Source organism: Oncorhynchus kisutch, linkage group LG25 (assembly GCF_002021735.2).
Source record: "Oncorhynchus kisutch isolate 150728-3 linkage group LG25, Okis_V2, whole genome shotgun sequence".
NCBI lineage: Eukaryota > Metazoa > Chordata > Actinopteri > Salmoniformes > Salmonidae > Oncorhynchus > Oncorhynchus kisutch.
Genome location: NC_034198.2, coordinates 15,185,180 through 15,207,435, shown reverse-complemented (window position 1 = coordinate 15,207,435; position 22,256 = coordinate 15,185,180). Strand labels below are relative to the sequence as shown.

General features: G+C 44.3%; 1 protein-coding gene across 6 annotated transcripts in view; it reads right to left on the bottom strand.

Moving 5' to 3' along the window:
* Positions 1–1,497: 1,497 nt before the first annotated feature.
* Positions 1,498–22,256, bottom strand: part of LOC109870151 (protein phosphatase 1B) — a 30,947-nt gene continuing 10,188 nt past the window's right edge. For 2 of the 6 annotated variants that reach the window (XM_020460511.2, XM_031805259.1), the window contains exons 2-8: positions 19,504–19,998; positions 9,167–9,340; positions 8,872–9,045; positions 8,611–8,728; positions 8,266–8,377; positions 8,026–8,083; positions 6,344–7,507 (exon numbers count right to left, since the gene is read on the bottom strand). In XM_020460511.2, coding sequence (XP_020316100.1) covers positions 7,037–7,507; positions 8,026–8,083; positions 8,266–8,377; positions 8,611–8,728; positions 8,872–9,045; positions 9,167–9,340; positions 19,504–19,986 — 1,590 coding nt within the window. In that variant the 5' untranslated portion in view covers positions 19,987–19,998 and the 3' untranslated portion in view covers positions 6,344–7,036. Of the gene's footprint in view, positions 5,878–6,343; positions 7,508–8,025; positions 8,084–8,265; positions 8,378–8,610; positions 8,729–8,871; positions 9,046–9,166; positions 9,341–19,503; positions 19,999–22,256 lie in introns of those variants that run through there. The other 4 variants (XM_020460512.2, XM_031805260.1, XM_020460514.2 and 1 more) reach the window with 3 other exon arrangements.

The window sequence follows — 22,256 nt, the reverse complement described above, 5'->3', positions numbered from 1 at the left end:
CCTCATGGCTTGGTTTTTGTTCTGACATGCACTGTCAACTGTGGTAAATTCAAATGATTGGACATGATTTGGAAAGGCACACACCTGTCTATATAAGGTCCCACAGTTGACAGTGCATGTCAGAGAAAAACCAAGCCACGAGGTCGAAGGAATTGTCAGGAGAGCACAGAGACAGGATTGTGTCGAGGCACAGATCTACGGAATGGTACAAAAAATGTTTTATACAGCATTGAAGGCCATAATTTCATACTGAAATGGAAGAGGTTTAGAACCATCAAGACTCTTCCTAGAAATGGTTGCCTGGAGCAATCGGAGAAGGGCCTTGGTCAGGGAGGTGACCAAGAACCCGATGGTGACTCTGACAGAGCTCCAGAGTTCCACTGTAGATATGAGAGAACCTGCCAGAAGGACAACAATCGCTGCTGCACTCCACCAATCAGGCTTTTATGGTAGAGTGGCCAGACGGAAACCACTCCTCAATAAAAGGCATATCACAGCCCGCTTGGAGTTTGCTAAAAGGCACCTAAAGGACTCTGACCATGAGAAACAAGATTCTCTGGTCTGATGAAACCAAGATGGAACTCTTTGGCCTGAATGCCAAGTGTCACATCTGGAGGAAACTTTGCACAATCCCTACGTTGAAGCATGACCCTAAAGCACACAGCCAAGACGAAACAGGAGTCTTCAGGACAAGTCTCAATGTTGAGTGGCCCAGCCAGAGCCCGGACTTGAACCCAATGGAACATCTCTGGAGAGACCTGAAAATGTATGTGCAGCGACGCTCCCCATCCAACCTAACAGAGCTTGAGAGGATCTGCAGAGAAGAATGGGAGAAACTCCCCAAATACAGGTGTGCCACACTTGTAGCGTCATACTCAAAGACTCGAGGCTGTAATCACTGCCAAAGGTGCTTCAACAAAGTACTGAGTCTGAATACTTATGTAAATGTGATATTTCAGTTTGCTAACATTTCTAAAAACCTATTTTTGCTTTGTTATTATGGGGTATTGTGTGTAGATTGATGAGGATATATTGTTTTAATCTATTTTAGAATAAGGAAGTAAGGTAAAAAAAAATATATGGAAATAGTCAAGTGGTCTGAATACTTTCCGAATGCACTGTACCGGGGTTCATGAGAAGCAGATACATTGAACGGAGGATGTAAAAGCAGCCAATAGCAGAAGTAACCCATCACCAAATTAAAAAAACACACCTATGACCCATAACGCCCATAATGTCTTAATGGAGCTCAGATTGAGAAAATTGTGATTGGAGATTATGATGAAGTGATGAGAGGCCCGAGAGAGGGGGTTTAGCCAAGGGTATAGGGGGGAAGAAGGGCAGCAAGCTGGATTCTCCCTGAAGTGTACTCAGTCGCTGTCCCACGTGGATTTAAATGGAATGGATTTGTGTGTGAAATAAGCAAACAGGGTGCCCACTTTCATACGCTAAGGCAGACGCAGAAACGTGTACACACAATCCAGAGACACTGACCACTGGTCCTTGGTAGGTATTTTATTTCATATATAGACGCTTTCTGTAATCAAATGTGAGTGCAATCAAACAACAGCAAATACAAACATTACCGATGTAGTCTGAACCAGGTACACAGGATTAACACTAGGACTCTACCTGGGTTTAAAAAAGGTACACTCCACCATATGACATCATACACAAAATGGGGCAGCGCTCTGCTTTACAGACAACAGCAACATTTTTTATCTGCTAAGAAGACTGATCACATTGGGAAGAGTCAAGTGTCAGTTTTGGCAAATTTGAATTGTGTTGTTGTTTTCCGTAACCAGGAAGTTGCCCTGCAGTCTATGATGACATCACATTGTGGAGTAGGGCGTCTGGCGGCCAACCAGGGGTTGATGTCACAAAGCAGGACCAAATATTTAGCTAAAGCTCCTAAATATTCTTAAACAACTCCACATTTCCTAGTTTACAGAGACTGATTTGAATTCAACTTTAGCTTGGTAATACTCCGTAAAATCAACAGCTACGCGCGTGAATGTTGCTCAATGTGATCTGGGCCCGGTTTCACGATAGCAATAGACCTTAGACTTATAAGTGTTTTAACGATGCAACTTTCCTACAACCGCCGAAGATATAACATGCGTTTCCAAAAACACCACGCGTAGAGAACGGTCGCTAAATGCATCGTTGGAGCATGTGTTGATACTGATAGGATCGAATTATCCATTCAAATCTTTCCTTTACATTATATTTCTTTCACAAAACTGACTACGGATCAGCTTCTAGAGACACATTACCACCTACAGTTGCAAATATCGAGTCGGCTTATTTTTTTAACGCTTACCCAATAACAAATGCACCATATCACTGATTTGTTAGGCTACACGTGATTAAATATATTGATACAAATTACAGACAGTATCCTACAGTACAGTACATTTGAAGCATCTTTTTATATGTCGCCTCCCACTGTTTCAATGGCAAAGACATTGGCAACTTTGTACTTGTAGTCAACTTTGTTCTGAAGTTATAGGTGGTCACAGAGACTGATAAACCATGTGATTATGTTTAGCGGAGATCTTGTGAATAAAGTGACATGGGAGGGCAAAAAAATAATCATCTAACTCGGCTGTTCTGAGGTGATCTGATGCAGGCGTTAGATTACGAGCATCTTCAAGTGCAACGTTAATAACGATGGTTTTGGGAAACGGCTCACAGATTTAACGACAACGTATCTAACGTTCTTGGGAAACCGGGCCAAGGTTAACTATTGAGCCTGCTTTACTCAGGTGGGCAGAGCTGAGGGGAATAAGGTGAGACGGTGGGGTCCAGGAGATGTCCGTTTTTGATCAAAGTGATCAGGTTAACTATTGATCCTCTTTGATCAGAAGAGCGGAGGGGAGTAGGTGAGGTTCAGGAGCGGTCCAACCGTGACACCCTAACCCCAGTGTTTCCCAAACTCGGTCCACGTTTATGGAACGTGGGTCCCCATGCTACAGTTTGAGAAACTCTACCCTAAACCCCTGATTCCTCCCTCCCCCAGTCCAGCCTGTGGCACAGACATCATCACACGGAACCCCACCACGCCCAGAGTCCACCATTGTGAGCCCACCCCTACCAGAGAGAACAGAACTCTCGGGAAATCACTCCATTGTCACAGTTCCTGACAAGACTGATGCTGGTTTCCAGCGTGTCAAATCAATAACCCCAACCAACTTCGGGACAAAGTCATGACTTGAACGATTCATTTCAAGTTCAATAAAATGGACATGTAAAAATGGACATGCAAGTCAAATTGAGAAATTCCCCATTGTTTAACGAGATTTAAAACCACACTAACAGTTGAACATTTCATTTGGGATGTATTTCACAAAATAAAATAAAATGCAAATGCTTTGTGGTGCGTGTTGGAATATTACTTTGCTGTGAAGCCAGGTTGAAGTGTCTATTGGAGAGACTAAATTAGACCTAAACCCCTCAATATTTCCACTCCCTCGGCTTTGGGACACGTGCATATGGCGGGCTCACATGAATGCACAAATCGAGGGCCTTCGTTTATCCTACAGCAAACAGAAAATAAAAATGATCAGAAGTCTCCATCCATCAGGAGGAACCAATCAGAGGCGGTCAGGTGGGGTCAGTTTGAACCAATACCCACCCTGTAGCTGTGGCGTGGCACATAGGGGTCAGGTGGGATCAGTTTTAACCAATACCTGTTCTGTAGCTGTGGCGTGGAGCAGAGGGTTGTGAGGGATGGGGGGGGGGGGGTGTATAACCGCAACATGTAGCACGTGGACCCCCCACCCTCTGTGTGAGAGAGAGAGATACAGTGGGGAGAACAAGTATTTGATAACCTGCAAAATCAGCAGGTTATCCTACTTACAATGCATGTAGAGGTCTGTAATTTTTTATCATAGGTACACTTCAACTGTGAGAGACGGAATCTAAAACAAAAATCCAGAAAATCACGTTGTATGTCATTTGAATTTTATTGCATGACATAAGTATTTGATCCCCTACCAACCAGTAAGAATTCCAGCTCTCACAGAGCTGTTAGTTTTTCTTTAAGAAGCCCTCCTGTTCTCCACTCATTACCTGTATTAACTGCACCCGTTTGAACTCGCTAACTGTATAAAAGACACCTGTCCACACACTCAATCAAACAGACTCCAACCTCTCCACAATGGCCAAGACCAGAGAGCTGTGCAAGGACATCAGGGATACAAATTGTAGACCTGCACAAGGCTGGGATGGGCTACAGGACAATAGGCAAGCAGCTTGGTGAGAAGGCAACAACTGTTGGCGCAATTATTAGAAAATGGAAGAAGTTCAAGATGACGGTCAATCACCCTCGGTCTGGGGCTCCATGCAAGATCTCACCTCGTGGGGCATCAATGATCATGAGGAAGGTGGGGGATCAGCCCAGAACTACACAGCAGGACCTGGTCAATGACCTGAAGAGAGCTGGGACCACAGTCTCAAAGAAAACCATTAGTAACACACTACACCGTCATGGATTAATATCCTGCAGTGCACGCAAGGTCCCCCTGCTCAAGCCAGTGCATGTCCAGGCCCGTCTGAAGTTTGCCAATGACCATCTGGATGATCCAGAGGAGGAATGGGAGAAGGTCATGTGGTCGGATGAGAAAAAAAATTGAGCTTTTTGGTCTAAACTCCACTCGCCGTGTTTGGAGGAAGAAGGATGAGTACGACCCCAAGAACACCATCCCAACCGTGAAGCATGGAGGTGGAAAGAGCATTCTTTGGGGATGCTTTTCTGCAAAGGGGACAGGGCGACTGCACCGTATTGAGGGGAGGATGGATGGGGCCATGTATCGCGAGATCTTGGCCAACAACCTCCTTCCCTCAGTAAGAGCATTGAAGATGGGTCTCCAGCATGACAACGACCCGAAACACACAGCCAGGGCAACTAAGGAGTGGCTCCGTAAGAAGCATCTCAAGGTCCTGGAGTGGATTAGCCAGTCTCCAGACCTGAACCCAATAGATCATCTTTGGAGGGAGCTGAAAGTCCGTATTGCCCATCAACAGCCCCGAAACCTGAAGGATCTGGAGAAGGTCTCTATGGAGGAGTGGGCCAAAATCCCTGCTGCAGTGTGTGCAAACCTGGTCAAGAACTACAGGAAACGTATGATCTCTGTAATTGAAAACAGGTTTCTGTACCAAACATTAAGTTCTGCTTTTCTGATGTATGAAATACTTACGTCATGCAATAAAATGCAAATTAATTACTTAAAAATCATACAATGTGACTTTCGTTTTAGATTCCATCTCTCACAGTTGAAGTGTACCTATGATAAAAATGACATACCTCTACATGCATTGTAAGTAGGAAAACCTGCAAAATCAGCAGTGTATGAAATACTTGTTCTCCCCACTGTACATTTGCAGGGCTTGGTGTGTCAGGTTTTAGGGTGTGTGTGTGTGTGTGTGTTCGGGCGGTTGGGGTTTTCAGGCAGCACAGAGTCCAAGACAAGTACCAGATTGAACCAGTCTGGGTCCCAAACCCCACCTCCAAATTTCCATTTCTCTCTCACACACACAAACACATAAATCCACCCCAGGTCATGTCCATGTAGTCAGGTGATCAATGTCAACAACAACAACAAAAAATGTAACACCAGAAAACCTGGATGGTAAAAAACATCTACCATCCAGACGCTTCATCAGTCCTTACAACAACCGCAACACCTCCAAAGACACACTCCTCCCAAGGAAAAGCAGAGTGTGTGTGTGGGTGTGTTCATCCTCACACGCACACACACACACGTCGTCCACTGGGCACGTGGAGGAGGCAATTCTCCCTCTGGGTGGCTAGACCAATCACAGGAGGAGACCGGGTCGCAGTTACCACGACTACCAGGGGTCCTCCAGATCACACTGAGATAGAGAGAACGAGAGAGAGAAATGTTTATGAGGCGCCATAGTGCATACAATATAAAACTGATGTTATCAACGTATTGATGTTGAGAAGCGGGTGTGCAAGTGGACCGGGGGCTGAGAATGTGAGGGGTTGGTATGTGGGTCAATCTGTGGGATGAGCCGATCTTGGACTCACCTGTTGGTGGCCTACTGAAAGACCGGCTGTGTCCCAATTCTTATACTAGGCTACAGCCTATGTAATAGGCTTTTTTTGTCACCAAGAATTAAACATTTGTAGATGATGCTATAAATGCCATGGTGCCATGTAGCAGGAAATCACTGTGCACTATTCAGGACACGAAGAGCAATTTCAGACCCACAATGGAATGTTCACAGGAAAAAGTGATCATATACCATAACAGTCAGACACTGACCAAATCTGACAGTCAAGAGACAAACCAAATCAGATGGACAGATCTTAGTATTATTATTAATTCAAATCACTTTTATTGATTATTTTATTCATTCACATATTGCTGTATGGAACAGATTCAGCCCACACACACACACAAAATTGTGTCTTGTTGCATACAGTAAGTGCCACCATTCATCAGAGAGAAATACAACTCAGTCTTTAGAAATACAATGACACACACACCTTTTTTACTTTGGTATTTAGAACTTTTTAGAACTTTGTATACTGTTCCAGAATTTTGAAGTAGTTACAGTACTGTAGTGGACACACACCTTAACAAATTCTACCAAACAAACACACACACACACACACACACACACACCTCAGCTGGCTGCTAAGACCCGTCTCTCTCTCTCGGACGGACAGAGAGACACACAGGCAGACGCAGAGAGACAGAGACAGGCAAACAGAGACACACACAGAGACACACAGAGAGTGAGTGTGTTGTGTGTGGGTACTGTGAGAACAGGTATAGGTGGTTTATGGGAACTTGTGTTTTTATATGGACAGTCCAGTCGGTCTTCTCTCTCTGTCAGGTAGAGGTCCAGACATGATCGGTCCATTGACTTAGACCACTCATCTTTATATCTACCCATTATGGCGTTTATGAGAGCACAGATGGACTAGACGCTGTGAGAGCACACATGGACTAGACTAGATTTTTTTTTGGGGGGGGGGTCAACAACAGAGATCAGAGAGGAATTAGGAGGGGGGAGGATCTGGTTGGCGAAGCTCAGCAGCTGGAGGATATAGTGGGACGAGGTCTGCCGCCGGAGGTTCAGGTTGGTCAGTGTCTACCGCTGGAGGTTCTGATTGGTCGATGTCTGCAGCCGGAGGTGGTTGTTGGTCGATGTCTGGAGAGGGCGTGTCTTTGCTTTTCTCTGTCTCCGGGGATGAGGGCGTCTCGATGACGACAGGTGAGGGAGGGGGAGAGGGGGGTGAGGGCCGGGGGGAGTCAGGGAGGTCGTCAGCGGTAAAAGAGGAGGATTCCTCTCCCATGTCGGCTGTATTCTCCCCAGGCAGACGGTAGACTGCCAGGGCTTCCTCCAGCACCGAGCGATACTGCCCCCGGTGGTGCAGGCGGAACTGACGCAGCGCCTCCAAGAGGTTGGTCGCCGTACTGCTGCCTCCTCCCTCCTCACTCTCCTCCTCTCCTCCACCTCCAACACAGGCCTGGCCGGGGCAACACCACGCCACACACACACACACACACACACAAGCTAGTGTCAGACACACACCAGCGTCAAACACGCACACACAGGCACACACACTGTCTCACACCATACTACCCCTACCCCTGTGGCCAGCTACCCGTAGTGACATTGTCTTTGTCCAGTGAGGGAGAGGAGAATACAACAATGCCTTCCCGTTCCCCACTACAACTCCCAACACCCCAAACACAAACACAGACTAGACTAGGCAAAATAGTTCATGATCAAAAGACGTCCAGGACTTTTGTGTGATAAAAGGTTGGGACACGGTAGGAAGGAACATCAGGGAGCAGTATTCATGTGATGTGAAACCAAGTCTTGACTCTAGATGAAATATTCAATTTTGATCATGTTTGGTATTTTGACGGTCCTCGAAGCCCATTCACACGCCAGAAGAGTGGTGCTGTTGTGACTGGGCTGGAGTGGGGTCATTGTGGAAGTGGGAGGTCAGGGGTGAGCGGTCAAAGAAGAGTTACTCACCCCTTCCTCTTCTCTTTGTGGGTTCAGCCTGCTGTACACCGCCTCGATCACACTGCGCCTGACCCCACACACACACACACACACACACACACACAATTAGACATTCTTATTTGTGAACTTGTGTGAAGCTTTATTGAGAAGTTGGATCAATAAATCATGACAGTCTCTCATACTTTCATGAAGAAAGAAGGGGGAGACATGGACAATAAAGCAGTTGTCTTCAGTGTGTGTAGTATTTACTTGCAGGCCAGGCCTCCTCCAGGTGGAAGGTTGGGGATGTTCTCAGAGGCGATGTTCCTCAGAACAGACACCAGGTCAGGAACCCCCTCCTCTCCACAGCTACCCAGCAAATCTAGAGATAGACACAGGGTTAGATTGGAAACGCAACAGAATAAAATACGGACAGTTGCCTCTGACCAGAATATTGGCAGTCATGTCCATGTTGAAAGAGCCTCTGCTCGTCGACACACAGCAGGTGGTCACTATTACACACCGCGGCGACAGCTTCTCGCTGCTATTAGCCGTTCGTCCGTGTAGTGTGTCTAAGCTCTTAGAAAGGATGGGGGTGTATGTGCGTGTTCTCACCCTCTACACGTGTCTCCAGGTATTTGTCCAGGTCCTCCTCTCTCTTCAGGGCTTCCTCAGACACCTTGGGAGCTCCCGGTAAAGTCACCAACACCACACTCATGTTATCTCTGCTGCCCTGGAGAAACACACATACAGAGACCGGGGCTTAGAGTGTGGGTGAGTGAGAGTGTGGGTGAGTGAGAGTGTGGGTGAGTGAGAGTGTGGGTGAGTGAGAGTGTGGGTGAGTGAGAGTGTGGGTGAGTGAGAGTGTGTATGTACCTTGTGCAGACAGGTGTCCACCACAGCAGTGCAGACTCTTTCCAGGTCGTCAAACACTTGTAGCCGGGACCTGACGAACTCGCACAGCTCCTCGTTGGACATCACGTCCCAGATCCCGTCGCACGCCAGCACCACAAACTCATCCCCCTCCGCAGCACGCTCCAACACACACACCTGTGGGAGGAACACACACCTCAGCTGGAGAGATCACACACACCTCAAGTAGGAGAAAGACCTCGAGTTTACTACAAGCTGTGCACACTAATAAAGGCATTTTAAACACACACACACACACCTCTGGCTCTGGGCTGACCAGTTGTTCTGTGGGACCCTTCCCATCCACACACTTGTAGTCATAGTCCCCCAGGGCTCTGGACACGGCCAGGGAACCGTTGACCCTCTGGATCATCACTGACCCCCCTGCGTTCTGGATACGCTCCTTCTCTCTGGGGTTGCACGGCTTGTGGTCCTGCAGTGAGAAATAGAAAGCGTTTGAGATAAGAGGCTGCTGATCTACATGACCTTGCATTCTAAATAACTACTCATTACATGATCAGGGTCAGCGATCATGCGTCTTGCCAGGCTCAAACTGATTCCCTGCTGTCTCTCTCCATCACTCCCTCCCTCTCACTCAGTCAGTATATTGTATAAGTATTCAGCTCCCCGAGTTCATACATGTTAGAAACACTGTGGGCAGCAATTACAGCTGTGGGTCTTCAAACTCTGTCAAGACGTTGGGGATCATGGCTAGACAGTCATTTGAGTCTTGCCATAGTATTTCAAGCAGATTTAAGTCAAAACTGTAACATGGCCACTTAGGAATATTCAAGGTCTTCTTGGTAAGCAACTTCATTGTAGATTTGGCCTTGTGTTGAAGGTTATTGTAATGCTGAAAGATGAATTCCTCTCCCAGTATTTGGTGTAAAGCAGACTGAAGCAGGTTATGCTCTAGGAGTTTGCCTGTGCTTAGCCCTATCCCAATTCTTTCTTTCTTTCCTGAAAAACTCCCCAGTATTTACCGATGTCAAGCATACAGATACCATGATGCAGCCACCATCATGCTTGAAAATAAGGAGGCAGTTGCTTAGTAATGTTATTACTTTACTTATTATTATTACTTTAGTGCCTTGTTCCATATGGGGCGGCAGGTAGCCTAGTGGTTAGAGTGTAGGGGCGGCAGGTAGCCTAGTGGTTAGAGTGTAGGGGCGGCAGGTAGCCTAGTGGTTAGAGTGTAGGGGCGGCAGGTAGCCTAGTGGTTAGAGTGTAGGGGCGGCAGGTAGCCTAGTGGTTAGAGTGTAGGGGCGGCAGGTAGCCTAGTGGTTAGAGTGTAGGGGCGGCAGGTAGCCTAGTGGTTAGAGTGTAGGGGCGGCAGGTAGCCTAGTGGTTAAAGTGTAGGGGCGGCAGGTAGCCTAGTGGTTTGAGTGTAGGGGCGGCAGGTAGCCTAGTGGTTAGAGTGTAGGGGCGGCAGGTAGCCTAGTGGTTAGAGTGTAGGGGCGGCAGGTAGCCTAGTGGTTAGAGTGTAGGGGCGGCAGGTAGCCTAGTGGTTAGAGTGTAGGGGCGGCAGGTAGCCTAGTGGTTAAAGTGTAGGGGCGGCAGGTAGCCTAGTGGTTTGAGTGTAGGGGCGGCAGGTAGCCTAGTGGTTAGAGTGTAGGGGCGGCAGGTAGCCTAGTGGTTAGAGTGTAGGGGCGGCAGGTAGCCTAGTGATTAGAGTGTAGGGGCGGCAGGTAGCCTAGTGGTGGCAGGTAGCCTAGTGGTTAGAGCGTTGGGTCAGTAACCGAACGGTTGCTGCAACGAATCCCAGAGCTGACAAGGTAAAAATCTGTCGTTCTGCCCCTGAACAAGGAAGTTAACCCATTGTTCCCCAGAAAGCAGTCATTGTAAATTAGAATTTGTTCTTAACTGACTTGCCTAGTTAAATTAAAAAAAAAAAAAAAGTTAAATACAAGATGCATGTTTTGGAATCTTTTCACTTGGTCATTAATGTGGAGTCACTATAATGTTAATTCATCCTCTCCCATCTCAGCCATTGAACTTTGTAGCCATTTTATAATCACCAATTGCCCCCATGGTGACATCCCTGTGCAGTTTCATTCCTGTCCTAAAGCACAGTTCAGAAGGATGACTGTATCCGAGGTGTCTGGGTGGTTTAACACATAATCCTCAGCATCATTATAAACTAGACCATGCTTAAGGAAATATTCAATGTCAGATTTGTTATTGTGACCAATCACTGCCCTTTATGAGGCTTTTGAAAAGCTCCCTGGTCTTGTAGATGAACGTGTGTGTGAAATGCAATACTTGACAGAGAGACCTTACAGGTGTTTTATGTATGGGGGACAGAGTAAGGGTTAGTCATTAAATCATGTCAAACCCTATTATTTGCCAGAGTACACGTAACTTGTGTGATTTGGTCATTTGACTTCTGAACTAATTTAGTTTTGCCTAAACAAAAGGGCTGAATACTTATGCAACAACTATTTTAGTTATTGAAATGTTTAATTCAAAAACAAAATGAAACAAACATTCCACTTGGACAAGAGTATTTTGTGGGGGCCTCCCGGGTGGCGCAGTGGTTAAGGGCGCGGCCATCAGAGACTCTGGGTTCGCGCCCAGGCTCTGTCGTAACCGGCCGCGACCGGGAGGTCCGTGGGGCGACGCACAATTGGCCTAGCATCGCCCGGGTTAAGGAGGGGTTGGCCGGTAGGGATGTCCTTGTCTCATTGCGCACCAGCGACTCCTGTGGCGGGCCGGCGCAGTGCGCGCTAACCAAGGTTGCCAGGTGCATGGTGTTTCCTCCGACACATTGGTGCGGCTGGCTTCCGGGTTGGACGCGCGCTGTGTTAAGCAGCAGTGCGGCTTGGTTGGGTTGTGTATCGGAGGACGCATGACTTTCAACCTTCATCTCTCCCGAGCCCGTATGGGAGTTGTAGCGATGAGACAAGATAGTAGCTACTGAAACAATTGGATACCATGAAATTGGGGAGAAAACAGGGTAAGAATTAAAACATTATTTTTTAAAGAGTATTTTGTGTACATTGTCATCCCACTTTAACACAATAAAATGTGAAAAAAGTGCCTTGACAAATACTTCTGCAAGGCACTGCATATTGTAGCAGTGTAGAGATGATAACCGTTAAAAGCGGTTAGCTGCCGAAAACACAGTTGACCGATTGGTCTATCGGCTAATTTGCATAATTTAGTGGAATGAAATTGTCCGGTGTGCATTTACAAAATAATGCATCTTATTTATCACACAAGCAACAATCACCTGTTGTGCAAGCTCCTCCTCCAGCTGGTTGCAGCTTGAAGTGAAACATGTAAATCGCATAAACCCAGTCGTCGCACAACAATTCTAAATTGACTTTTAAACATCTTTTAAAAAATTAAAAAACACAAATAGCTTATTTACATCAGTATTCAGGCCCTTTGCCATGAGACTCAAAATTGAGCTCAGGTGCATCCTGTTTCCATTGATCATCCTTGAAGTTTCTACAACTTGATTGGAGTCAACCTGTGGTAAATTCAATTGATTGGACATGATTTGGAAAGGCACACCTTGGAAAGGCACATAAGGTCCCTCAGTTGACAGTGCATGTCAGAGCAAAAACCAAGCCATGACTTCGAAGGAATTGTCCGTAGAGCTCCGAGACAGTATTGTGTCGAGGCACAGATCTTAGGAAGGGTACAAAAACATTTATGCAGCATTAAAAGGTCCCCAAGAACACAGTGGCCTCCATCATTCTTAAATGTTAGAAGTTTGGAACCACCAACACTCTTCCTAGAGCTGGCCGGCAGGGGGAGAAGGGCCTTGGTCAGGGAGGTGACCAAGAACCCAATAGTCACTCTGACAGAGCTCCAGAGTTCCTCTGTGGAGATTGGAGAGCCTTCCAGAAGGTCAACCATCTCTGCAGCACTCCACCAAAAGGCACCTGAAGGACTCTGACCATGAGAAATAAGATTGTCTGATCTGATGAAACCAAGATTGAACTCTTTGGCCTGGATGCCAAGCGTCACAACTGGTACCATCCCTATGGTGAAGCATGGTGGTGGCAGAATCATGCTGTCAGGATGTTTTTCAGTGGCAGGGACTGGGAGACAGGATCGAGGGAAAGATGAACGGAGTACAGAGTGATCCTTGATGAAAACATGCTCCGGAGCGTGCAAGACCTGAGACTGCAGCGAAGGTTCCCCTTCCAACAGAACAATGACCCTAAGCACATAGCCAAGGCAATGCAGTAGTGACTTTCTATGGGGTTGAGATCAGGATACTGGCTAGGCCACTCCAGGACCTTGAAATGTTTCTTACGAAGCCACTCCTTCGTTGCCCGGGCGGTGTGTTTGGGATCATTGTCATGCTTCAATGCCCATGCTGATGGAAGGAGGTTTTCACTCAAAATCTCACGATACACGGCCCCATTCATTATTTCCTTTACACGGATCAGTCGTCCTGGTCCCTTTGCGGAAAAACAGCCCCAAAGCATGATGTTCCCACCCCCATGCTTCACAGTAGGTATGGTGTTCTTTGGATGCAACTCAGCATTCTTTGTCCTCCAAACACGACGAGTTGAGTTTTTACCAAAAAGTTATATTTTGGTTTCATCTGACCATATGACATTTTCCCAATCTTCTTCTGGATCATCCAAATGCTCTCGAGCAAACTTCAGACGGGCCTGGACATGTACTGGCTTAAGCAAGGGAACACGTCTGGCACTGCAGGATTTGAGTCCCTGGCGGCGTAGTGTGTTACTGATGGTAGGCTTTGTTACTTTGGTCCCAGCTCTCTGCAGGTCATTCACTAGGTCCCCCCGTGTGGTTCTGGGATTTTTGCTCACCGTTCTTGTGATCATTTTGACCCCACAGGGTGAGATCTTGCGTGGAGCCCCAGATCGAGGGAGATTATCAGTGGTCTTGTATGTCTTCCATTTCCTAATAATTGCTCCCACAGTTGATTTCTTCAAACCAAGCTGCTTACCTATTGCAGATTCAGTCTTCCCAGCCTGGTGCAGGTCTACAATTTTGTTTCTGGTGTCCTTTGACAGCTCTTTGGTCTTGGCCATAGTGGAGTTTGGAGTGTGACCGTTTGAGGTTGTGGACAGGTGTCTTTTATACTGATAACAAGTTCAAACAGGTTCCATTAATACAGGTAACGAGTGGAGGACAGAGGAGCCTCTTATTAAAGAAGAAGTTACAGGTCTGTGAGAGCCAGAAATCTTGCTTGTTTGTAGGTGACCAAATACTTATTTTCCACCATAATTTGCACATAAATTCATAAAAATTCCTACAATGTGAGTTACTGGATTTTTTTCCCTCATTTTGTCTGTCATAGTTGAAGTGTACCTATGATGAAAATTACAGGCCTCTCATCTTTTTAAGTGGGAGAACTTGCACAATTGGTGGCTGACTAAATACTTTTTTGCCCCACTGTATCTCTTGTTCTACTGGTTTTCATTTCTCTTCCAGAAGTTAAAAGGCATATAGTCATTAACTACCCATCTTAATTGTTGCATCTTTAGATCTCACCCCTTTCTACATTTCTAACAGAGATTTTAATCTCAGTCACATGAACTGCTCACATCAGGTGCACTTTTGAGAACAGTCATTTCCAGCCAATTGCTTTTGGCCAAATGTTAGAAAATATTTTTTTGCATTGACTGCTTCATTACAGTAATTGTATGTTCAATACTACAGTGGCTTTGCTAAGTATTCACACCCCTTGACTTTTCCACGTTGTTGTATTAAGTTGAGATTTGTCGTCACTGGTCTACACAAAATACCCTATAACGTCAAAGGGGAATTTTTGATTTCTTTTTACAAATTAATAAAAAATGAAAAGCTGAAAAGTCTTGAGTCAATAAGTATTCAACCTCTTATGGCAAGCCCAAATAAGTTCAGGAGTAAAAATGTGCTTAACTAGTCCTAATAAGTTGCATGGACTCACTGGGTGTTTAATCATTTCTTTAGAGTCTATGACGTTGGGGAGAAGGTGTGCTAAGCTGACATATGGAATTGTTTTAAGATGGTCACACTGGATCATTTTGCTATTTGATTTTGAATTTTAGGACACCTTTATATATATTTTTTATACCTAAAACAATTGTATAAAATATTGATTTTGGACCATAGAAACTCAACACAATTAATAAATAGCAAAAAGGACCTTCAAAAAATAAATCATAAACTAGGTTTAAGCTAGAAGGTAACCGATACCGGTAAAACAAAATAAAAGGGTTAAATATGTGTAAACAAAATATATATTTCCCACATTTATTTTTTTATATATTTTTTTAAATATCTCCTAGATTTAGGACTAAATAAAAGTCCGAAAAAAATAAAATATAAAAACTTGGGAAATGTAAATACATATACATTTTGTTAACACACGTTTCACTTTTTATTTTTTTTACCGTTATCGGTTACCTTCAGACGAGTCACGACACACTTGTGGGGGTGGTGGAGCAAAACAGAGAACACCATCGTGTTTGTGAGAGGCTCCCCCTTAGGACGCTACAAACAATTTCATTACAAGAGTGATTTTCAGATGTGGCAGAGCTAGAGCGGTGTTTGTCACACCATGAGACCTTTCACCGCAGATGCGGAAGTGCGACACTGGCAGATGAGGTGGATAGAGATGCATTCAATGCGTCTTGGTGACGGGGGGGGGGGGGGGGGCAGTATGGAGTAGCTTGGATGAATAAGATTCCCAGAGTAAACTGCCTGCTACTCTGTCCCAGATGCTAATATATGCATATTATTAGTAGTATTGGATAGAAAACACTGAAGTTTCTAAAACTGTTTGAATGATGTCTGTGAGTATAACAGAACTCATATGGCAGGCGAAAACCTGAGAAAAATCTAACCAGGACGTGGGAAATCTGAGGCTTGTAGTTTATAACTCAGCCCCTATTGTAGATACAGTGGGAAATTGGTTGTTGCACTTCCTAAGGCTTCCACTAGATGTCAACAGTCTTTAGAACTTTGTTTGAGGATTCTACTGTGAAGTGGGACCGAATGAGAGAGGAATGAGCCAGGTGTCTGGCAGATTGCCACAGGCTCCGAGGCGCGGTCACGAGAGAGTTAGCTCTCGTTCCATTGCTTTTCTACAGACATAGGAATTCTCCGGTTGGAACATTATTGAAGATTTATGATAAAAACATCATAAAGATTGATTCTATACTTAGTTTGAAAAGTTTCTACAGGCTGTAACGTCTGATGTTCGGCTGGACCTGAACGCGCTTTGGATTTGTTTACCAAACGCCCTAACAAAAGAAGATATTTGGACATAAATGATGGACATTATCAAACAAAACAAACATTTATGGAACTGCGATTCCTGGGAATGCATTCTGATGAAGATCATCAAAGGTAAGCAAATATTTATAATGCTATTTCTGACTAATATCGACCACCCAATATGGCGGATATCTTTTTGGCGGCTTTGTTGTCTGAGCGCTGTACTCAGATTATTGCATGTTTGCTTTTCCCGTAAAGTTATTTTGAAATGTGACACAGCGGTTGCATTAAGGAGAAGTATCTAATTCCATGTACAACAGTTGTATTTTCATCAACATTTATAATGAGTATTTCTGTAAATAGATGTGGCTCTCTGCACAATCACCGTATGTTTTAGAACTACGGAACGTAACGTGCCAATGTAAAATGAGATTTGATATAAATATGCACTTTATTGAACAAAACATACATGTATTGTGTAACATGAAGTCCTGAGTGTTATCTGATGAAGCTCAAAGTTTAGTGATTAATTTACCTCTGTGCTTTTTGTGACTCCTCTCTTTGGCTGGAAAAATGGCTGTGTTTTTCTGTGAGTTGGTGGTGACCTAACAATCGTTTGTGGTGCTTTCGCTGTAAAGCATTTTTGAAATCAGACACTGTGGCTGGATTAACGAGAATTTTATCTTTAAAATGGTGTAAAATACTTGTATGCTTGAGGAATTGTAATTATGAGATTTTTGTCGTTTTGAATTTGGCGCCCTGCACTTTCACTGGCTGTTGGCGAGGTGGGACGCTACCGTCCCACATATCCCAGAGAGGTTAAACTAACTGATTTTGATGGAGATTTTTTGGTCATGTAACTTAGATGAACGCACTGGTGCGTCAATCGACTCTAGGGGGTTAATAATAGTGTTTAACACGACTGCATCGTCTCTGTACCTATCACACACATTTATCTGTTGAGGTCCCTCTGTCGAGCAGTGAATTTCAAACAAATACCAGGGAGGTTTTCCAATGCCCCGCAAAGGGCACCTATTGCTATATCAGCAGACACGGAATATTCCTCTGAGCATGGTGAAGTTATTAATTACACTTTGGATGGTGTATCAATACACCCAGTCGTAGAATGATACAGGGGACCTTCTAACTGAGTTGTCAGAAAGGAAGGAAAACCACTCAAGGATTTCACCATGAGGCCAATGGTGATCATGATAAAGAGAAAACTGAGGAAGGATCAACAACATTGTAGTCAGTCCACAATACTAACCTAATTAGCAGAGTGAAAAGAAGGAAGCCTGTACATAATACAAACATCTCAAACATCCATCCTGTTTGCAACAAGGCACAAAAGTAACATGCTGACCACACCGCTTGCGTCGCATACTCTGCAAAATAAATGTACACATACATGTTATTCAATCATTGCACCCACACTGCTCATGCGTGTCTGTGTAGTCAGGCATTAAAATAAAACTTGGTTCTATTTGTGACGCTTAGCAAATCCCACCTATCCCAGCTCATTGGTTTTTAGGAGAGTATTCCCACAGGGGTGATTGAAAGATGAACTGAGGGCCATACTCCAGTCGGTGGTGGTAATGTACCTTAAAGTTGGTTGCCAACCGCCATATAAACTCCAAAGAAGAATCCTGGAGGAGAGGATACTAGAAAAACTCGGTTTACCCTTTTATCTGTGGATTAATTGTCAGAGAAGAGGACTTTGTGCACTTCAAGTTAAAATAACAACCCAATGTTTGCTTGTAATTGTTAAGGACTAGGCAGTTTTTCAGGATAAACAAGAAATGTAATAGAGCTAAACACGGGCAAAAACAGAGGAAAACCTGGTCTGCTTTCCACCAGACACTGGGGGATGAATTCACCTTTTTGAACAACAATAACCTGAAAACACAAGACCAAATATACACTGGAGTTGCTTACCAAGAAGACCGTGAAAGTTCCTGAGTGGCCGAGTTACAGTTAGAATTTCAAGCTGATTCAAATCACATGGCAAGACTTAAATGGTTGTCTAGCAATGATCACCAACCAACTTGACAGAGCTTTTAGAAATAAAAAAAATGGTGCAAATGTTGCACAATCCCAGGTGTGTAAAGCTCTTAGAGACTTACCCACCACCAAAGGTGCATCTACAAAAGTATTGACTCAGGGGTGTGAATACTTAAGTAAATTAGATCATTTCTGTATTTCAGGGTTTTTTTTATTGTAAAAAATTCAAACATGTTTTCACTTTGTCATTATGGGGTATTGTGTAGTTTCATTCAAGCTGTGACATTTGGAATAAGAAAGGAGAATGAATACTTTCTGAAGGCACTGTGAGACGATAGGCTTGTCACGTTACAATTAAACTCTTCAAAAAAAGGTCCAATGCAGCCGTTTTTACCTCAATATCAAAATCATACCTTAAGGTTCTATCTGCAAAAGATGATCCAGAGATATTGGTCTTTAAAGTTGGGAACCCCCATTTGTTTGAATGAAGTCAGCCATTTTGATCTTGTATTCTTTTGAACTTAACATGAATTGGGATATTTAGAATACTATATATTAGGTAGAGAACATTGAACGTAATTTTAGGGCCTAACGCCCACCGCCACAGGCGTGTAGATGTCTATTTCCCCATCCACGTTGGCGGGTGGTCAGGGCTCCACAGTACGATCATTTCACTCACATTTCTGAATAAAAATAGTAAAGTATGAACCCATTTAATGTAAAATAAATGCTGCACTAGCTTTTTAAAAATGATTTCTGCTGTTTAGCATCATAGCTAGTAAATTAATCCCACTAAGTCAAAGAACTACGATTTATGCAACAATGCCTGGCTGGGGGCTGTGTGAAGGTGGGTGAAAAAAATATATTTTTTAAAGCGCTATGAACAGGTATAAAAGTTGGTCTAATTTACTTGAAACTAAAGTCTACTGAAGTGAGGCTTAGTCCTTCCTTGGTTATTTAAACAAAAAATAGATGTTTCACATGCTGGGTTGTCTTTCTACATTTGAGTTTCAACTGCAAAGGAAGAGAAGCAATGCGGATGCTAGTCAGATTCTCAATTCCACAGGCACAAACATGACGAGTTGCGCAACCTCGGTGACCTCCCACACTTAAAGGGGCAGGTGAAAATGTTTGTCTAATCTGTGATATTTTGGTTAAAAAAGACTCGACACAAACCGGTGCGCCTGGCACCTACTACCATACCCCGTTCAAAGGCACTTAAATCTTTTGTTTCACCCATTCACCCTCAATGGCACACATACACAATCCATGTCTCAATTGTCTCAAGGCTGAAAAATCCTTCTTTAACCAGTCTCCTCCCCTTCATCTAGACTGACATCAATAAGGGATCATAGCTTGCATCCCTAATTTGCATCCCTAATCTAGTGTAATATATTGTACCTGTGTAGAGAATCCAACTCGTCCATCTCGGCTCAGCACGGCCCGGGAGTCGCCACAGTTTATGAAGTAGAGGTGGAAAGGGCTTAGCAGCACACCCACCGCCGTGGAGCCGCTGCGGTCCAGCCCTTGTCGCAGGTCCGTGAAGCTGCGCATGTATTCGTCGATCTTCAGGAAGCCCGTGCGGATCCCATCCTTTACACCCTCCACTGAGCCCGTCCCCGGGGTGAACTCCGCCCCCCCTGATAGGATGTGCTCCAGTAGGTGGGCGGAGCAGTAATTGGCAACGCGGGAGCCGGCATGCCCGTCGTAGACAGCGAAGAAGGACCAGTCGGTGAGGCCGTGGGGCAGGCCCACCATGGCAGTGTGGGCATCCTCCATCTCCACCCGCCAGCCCTGCATGGAGCTCAGGCCGTAATGCAGCCCATTGCCCTCACCATGGGCCGTATGCTTCTCTGTCTTAGGCTTGTCCAGGAACGCCCCCATACCTACAAACTGCTGACAGGAGAGAAAACATACATAAAGCTACGTTATAAACGCAGTCATACTTCAATAGGCCAATGGTGGCTAGGGTGCCACTGAAATGTTTTTCAGCTGGTCATGTTAGTTTTTGGTTCCCTATTTTATTATTATCATCACGATTTGGGTGTGCAACAATGGGTATGCAGACAAGGTATTCAAAAAGTTTGGTCTGAAGTCTTGGTTGAATCTTTGTAATACACAACTCGGTTATCATGCGCTGATTGAAAAACAATTTCTAATTGCTTTCCCAAAAACCGACTGCAAAGTAGGCCCTCCCTGGCAGAATGATATCATGATAATTTGTATCAAATCACAGGGCATTCTGCCATTACATGTAGCCTACATCGTACAAAAATACATCTAGCCTAACAACATTCTCCTGGAAGGTGCACAATTGAATAAAAGGGCAACTACACCCCCCACCCCAAAGATGTGTTTGATTGGTTTGAGACCTCAAAACATATCAGAAGACCGCTCTTAAGTCTACAGCAATGCATAAACCATAACATTTTGTATTTTTACATGCTTTTTTGTTTTTTTAAACAAACGTGTGATTAAATAGTGAAAACCTGAACTACAAGCAAAGGAAGAAGAGAACTGGCTCTGGAGCGGCATGTGGATGCAAGAACTCCGGTACACAGCAGGCAAGACACGTAGCTAGCTAGCACACTTGTAGACTGTGCACTTCGCCCCCCGCCTGCCGGGCACTGTTTTCCCGCAGTTCTGTTAACGACGGCCAGCGTAGGTGTTCGGCAGGCATTAGCGAACACTGGGTGCTAGCAGGAATGCCCACACGCCTTGAACACCCCAAACTGTGGGTTTAAATTACACACTACTGGGCTTGCATGATCTGCTTGAGAAAGATGCAACTGAGGACTGCAATTTGGAGCATTCCTGCTTGTGGACATTCCTGCATCTGCAGGAACCCCTCTTTATACTTCTATTGGTCAATTTGTATGCTAGGACTCCTGTACACAGGTGGGAGGTGGGGGCACTCTAGTACAGTAGGTGGTGGCAACGCATCAGAAAGTTGGACGTCAACTGCCGATAAACCCAACAGAAAAAGATGTGGGGCTAGCTAGTCAACACTGGAGTTGCTTACCAAGAAGACAGTGAATGTTTCCGAGTGGCCGAGTTACAGTTTAGACTTAAATCTACTAGAAATTCTATAGCAATACCTGAAAATGGTTGTTTAGCAATGATCAACAAGCAATTTGACAGAGCTTGAAGAATTTTGAAAATATTTTTTGGGGTGGAAAGCTCTTAAAGATTTACCCAGAAAGACTCACAGCTGTAATCACTGCCAAAGATACTTCTACAAAGTATTGACTCAAGGGTGTGCATACTTATGTAAATTAGATTTAAGTATTTTATTAAAAAAATAAACAAAATACAAGTTTTCACTTTGTCATTATTGGGTATTGTGTATAGAGGGGTGAGAGAAAAAAATCTATTTAATCATTTTAAATTCAGGCTGAACACTTTCTGAAGGCACTGTATTGAATTAATTTGATTAAATCTCATTTTTGTTTTAGCACAAAATTCCAAATGCCTGTATCACAAGAAAAAAAAGTGTTTTTCATGGAGCATTTTTGTATTTTTTGACTCGTCTCATTCGTTCGTCCTGTGCTGTGTGTACCTTCCCATTCTCACACACGCCAAGCCACTTCCCCTGCCACTCATAACAGAGATAAAAGATCACTTCTTCTTCTCTGAAAAGCCGTTTCATCTCGGTATTTGCATTTGAGGTTTGGTCCATCAGAATAGGTCATGTAGACAATGAAACAAAGATATTATTTTACTGTAATAGGATGAGAATGTTAGCGCAGAGCAGACCCTACTAACACTGGAGTATCCATGAACGTTGGTTCTGGGAAAAGTATTCTACGATTGTCGAGCGCGGCAGTGCAGTGCCAAGTATCGCCAGCAGGATTATAGCCATAGACTTATTTTCTGGCTTTCTAGTTTGTGTTTTATACATTTGCAATGAATATAAAAATATGCATTTGCTTAGATGTTGAAATCAATAAAGTGGACAGGCTAGCATGCTGTTCATAACAGTTCAACTGTTTTGCCTTGTTAGCTTGCAAATAGATCCAAGTTGACTCGACTTGAAATAAAGATTAGTTGGCTACTCACTAGAACATGGGCTTGTGCTGGAGATTGTTTATGAGATATTTGTTGATTTTCTAAATGCCTGCTATAAGACGTTGGTCATTATTATTGAATTATGC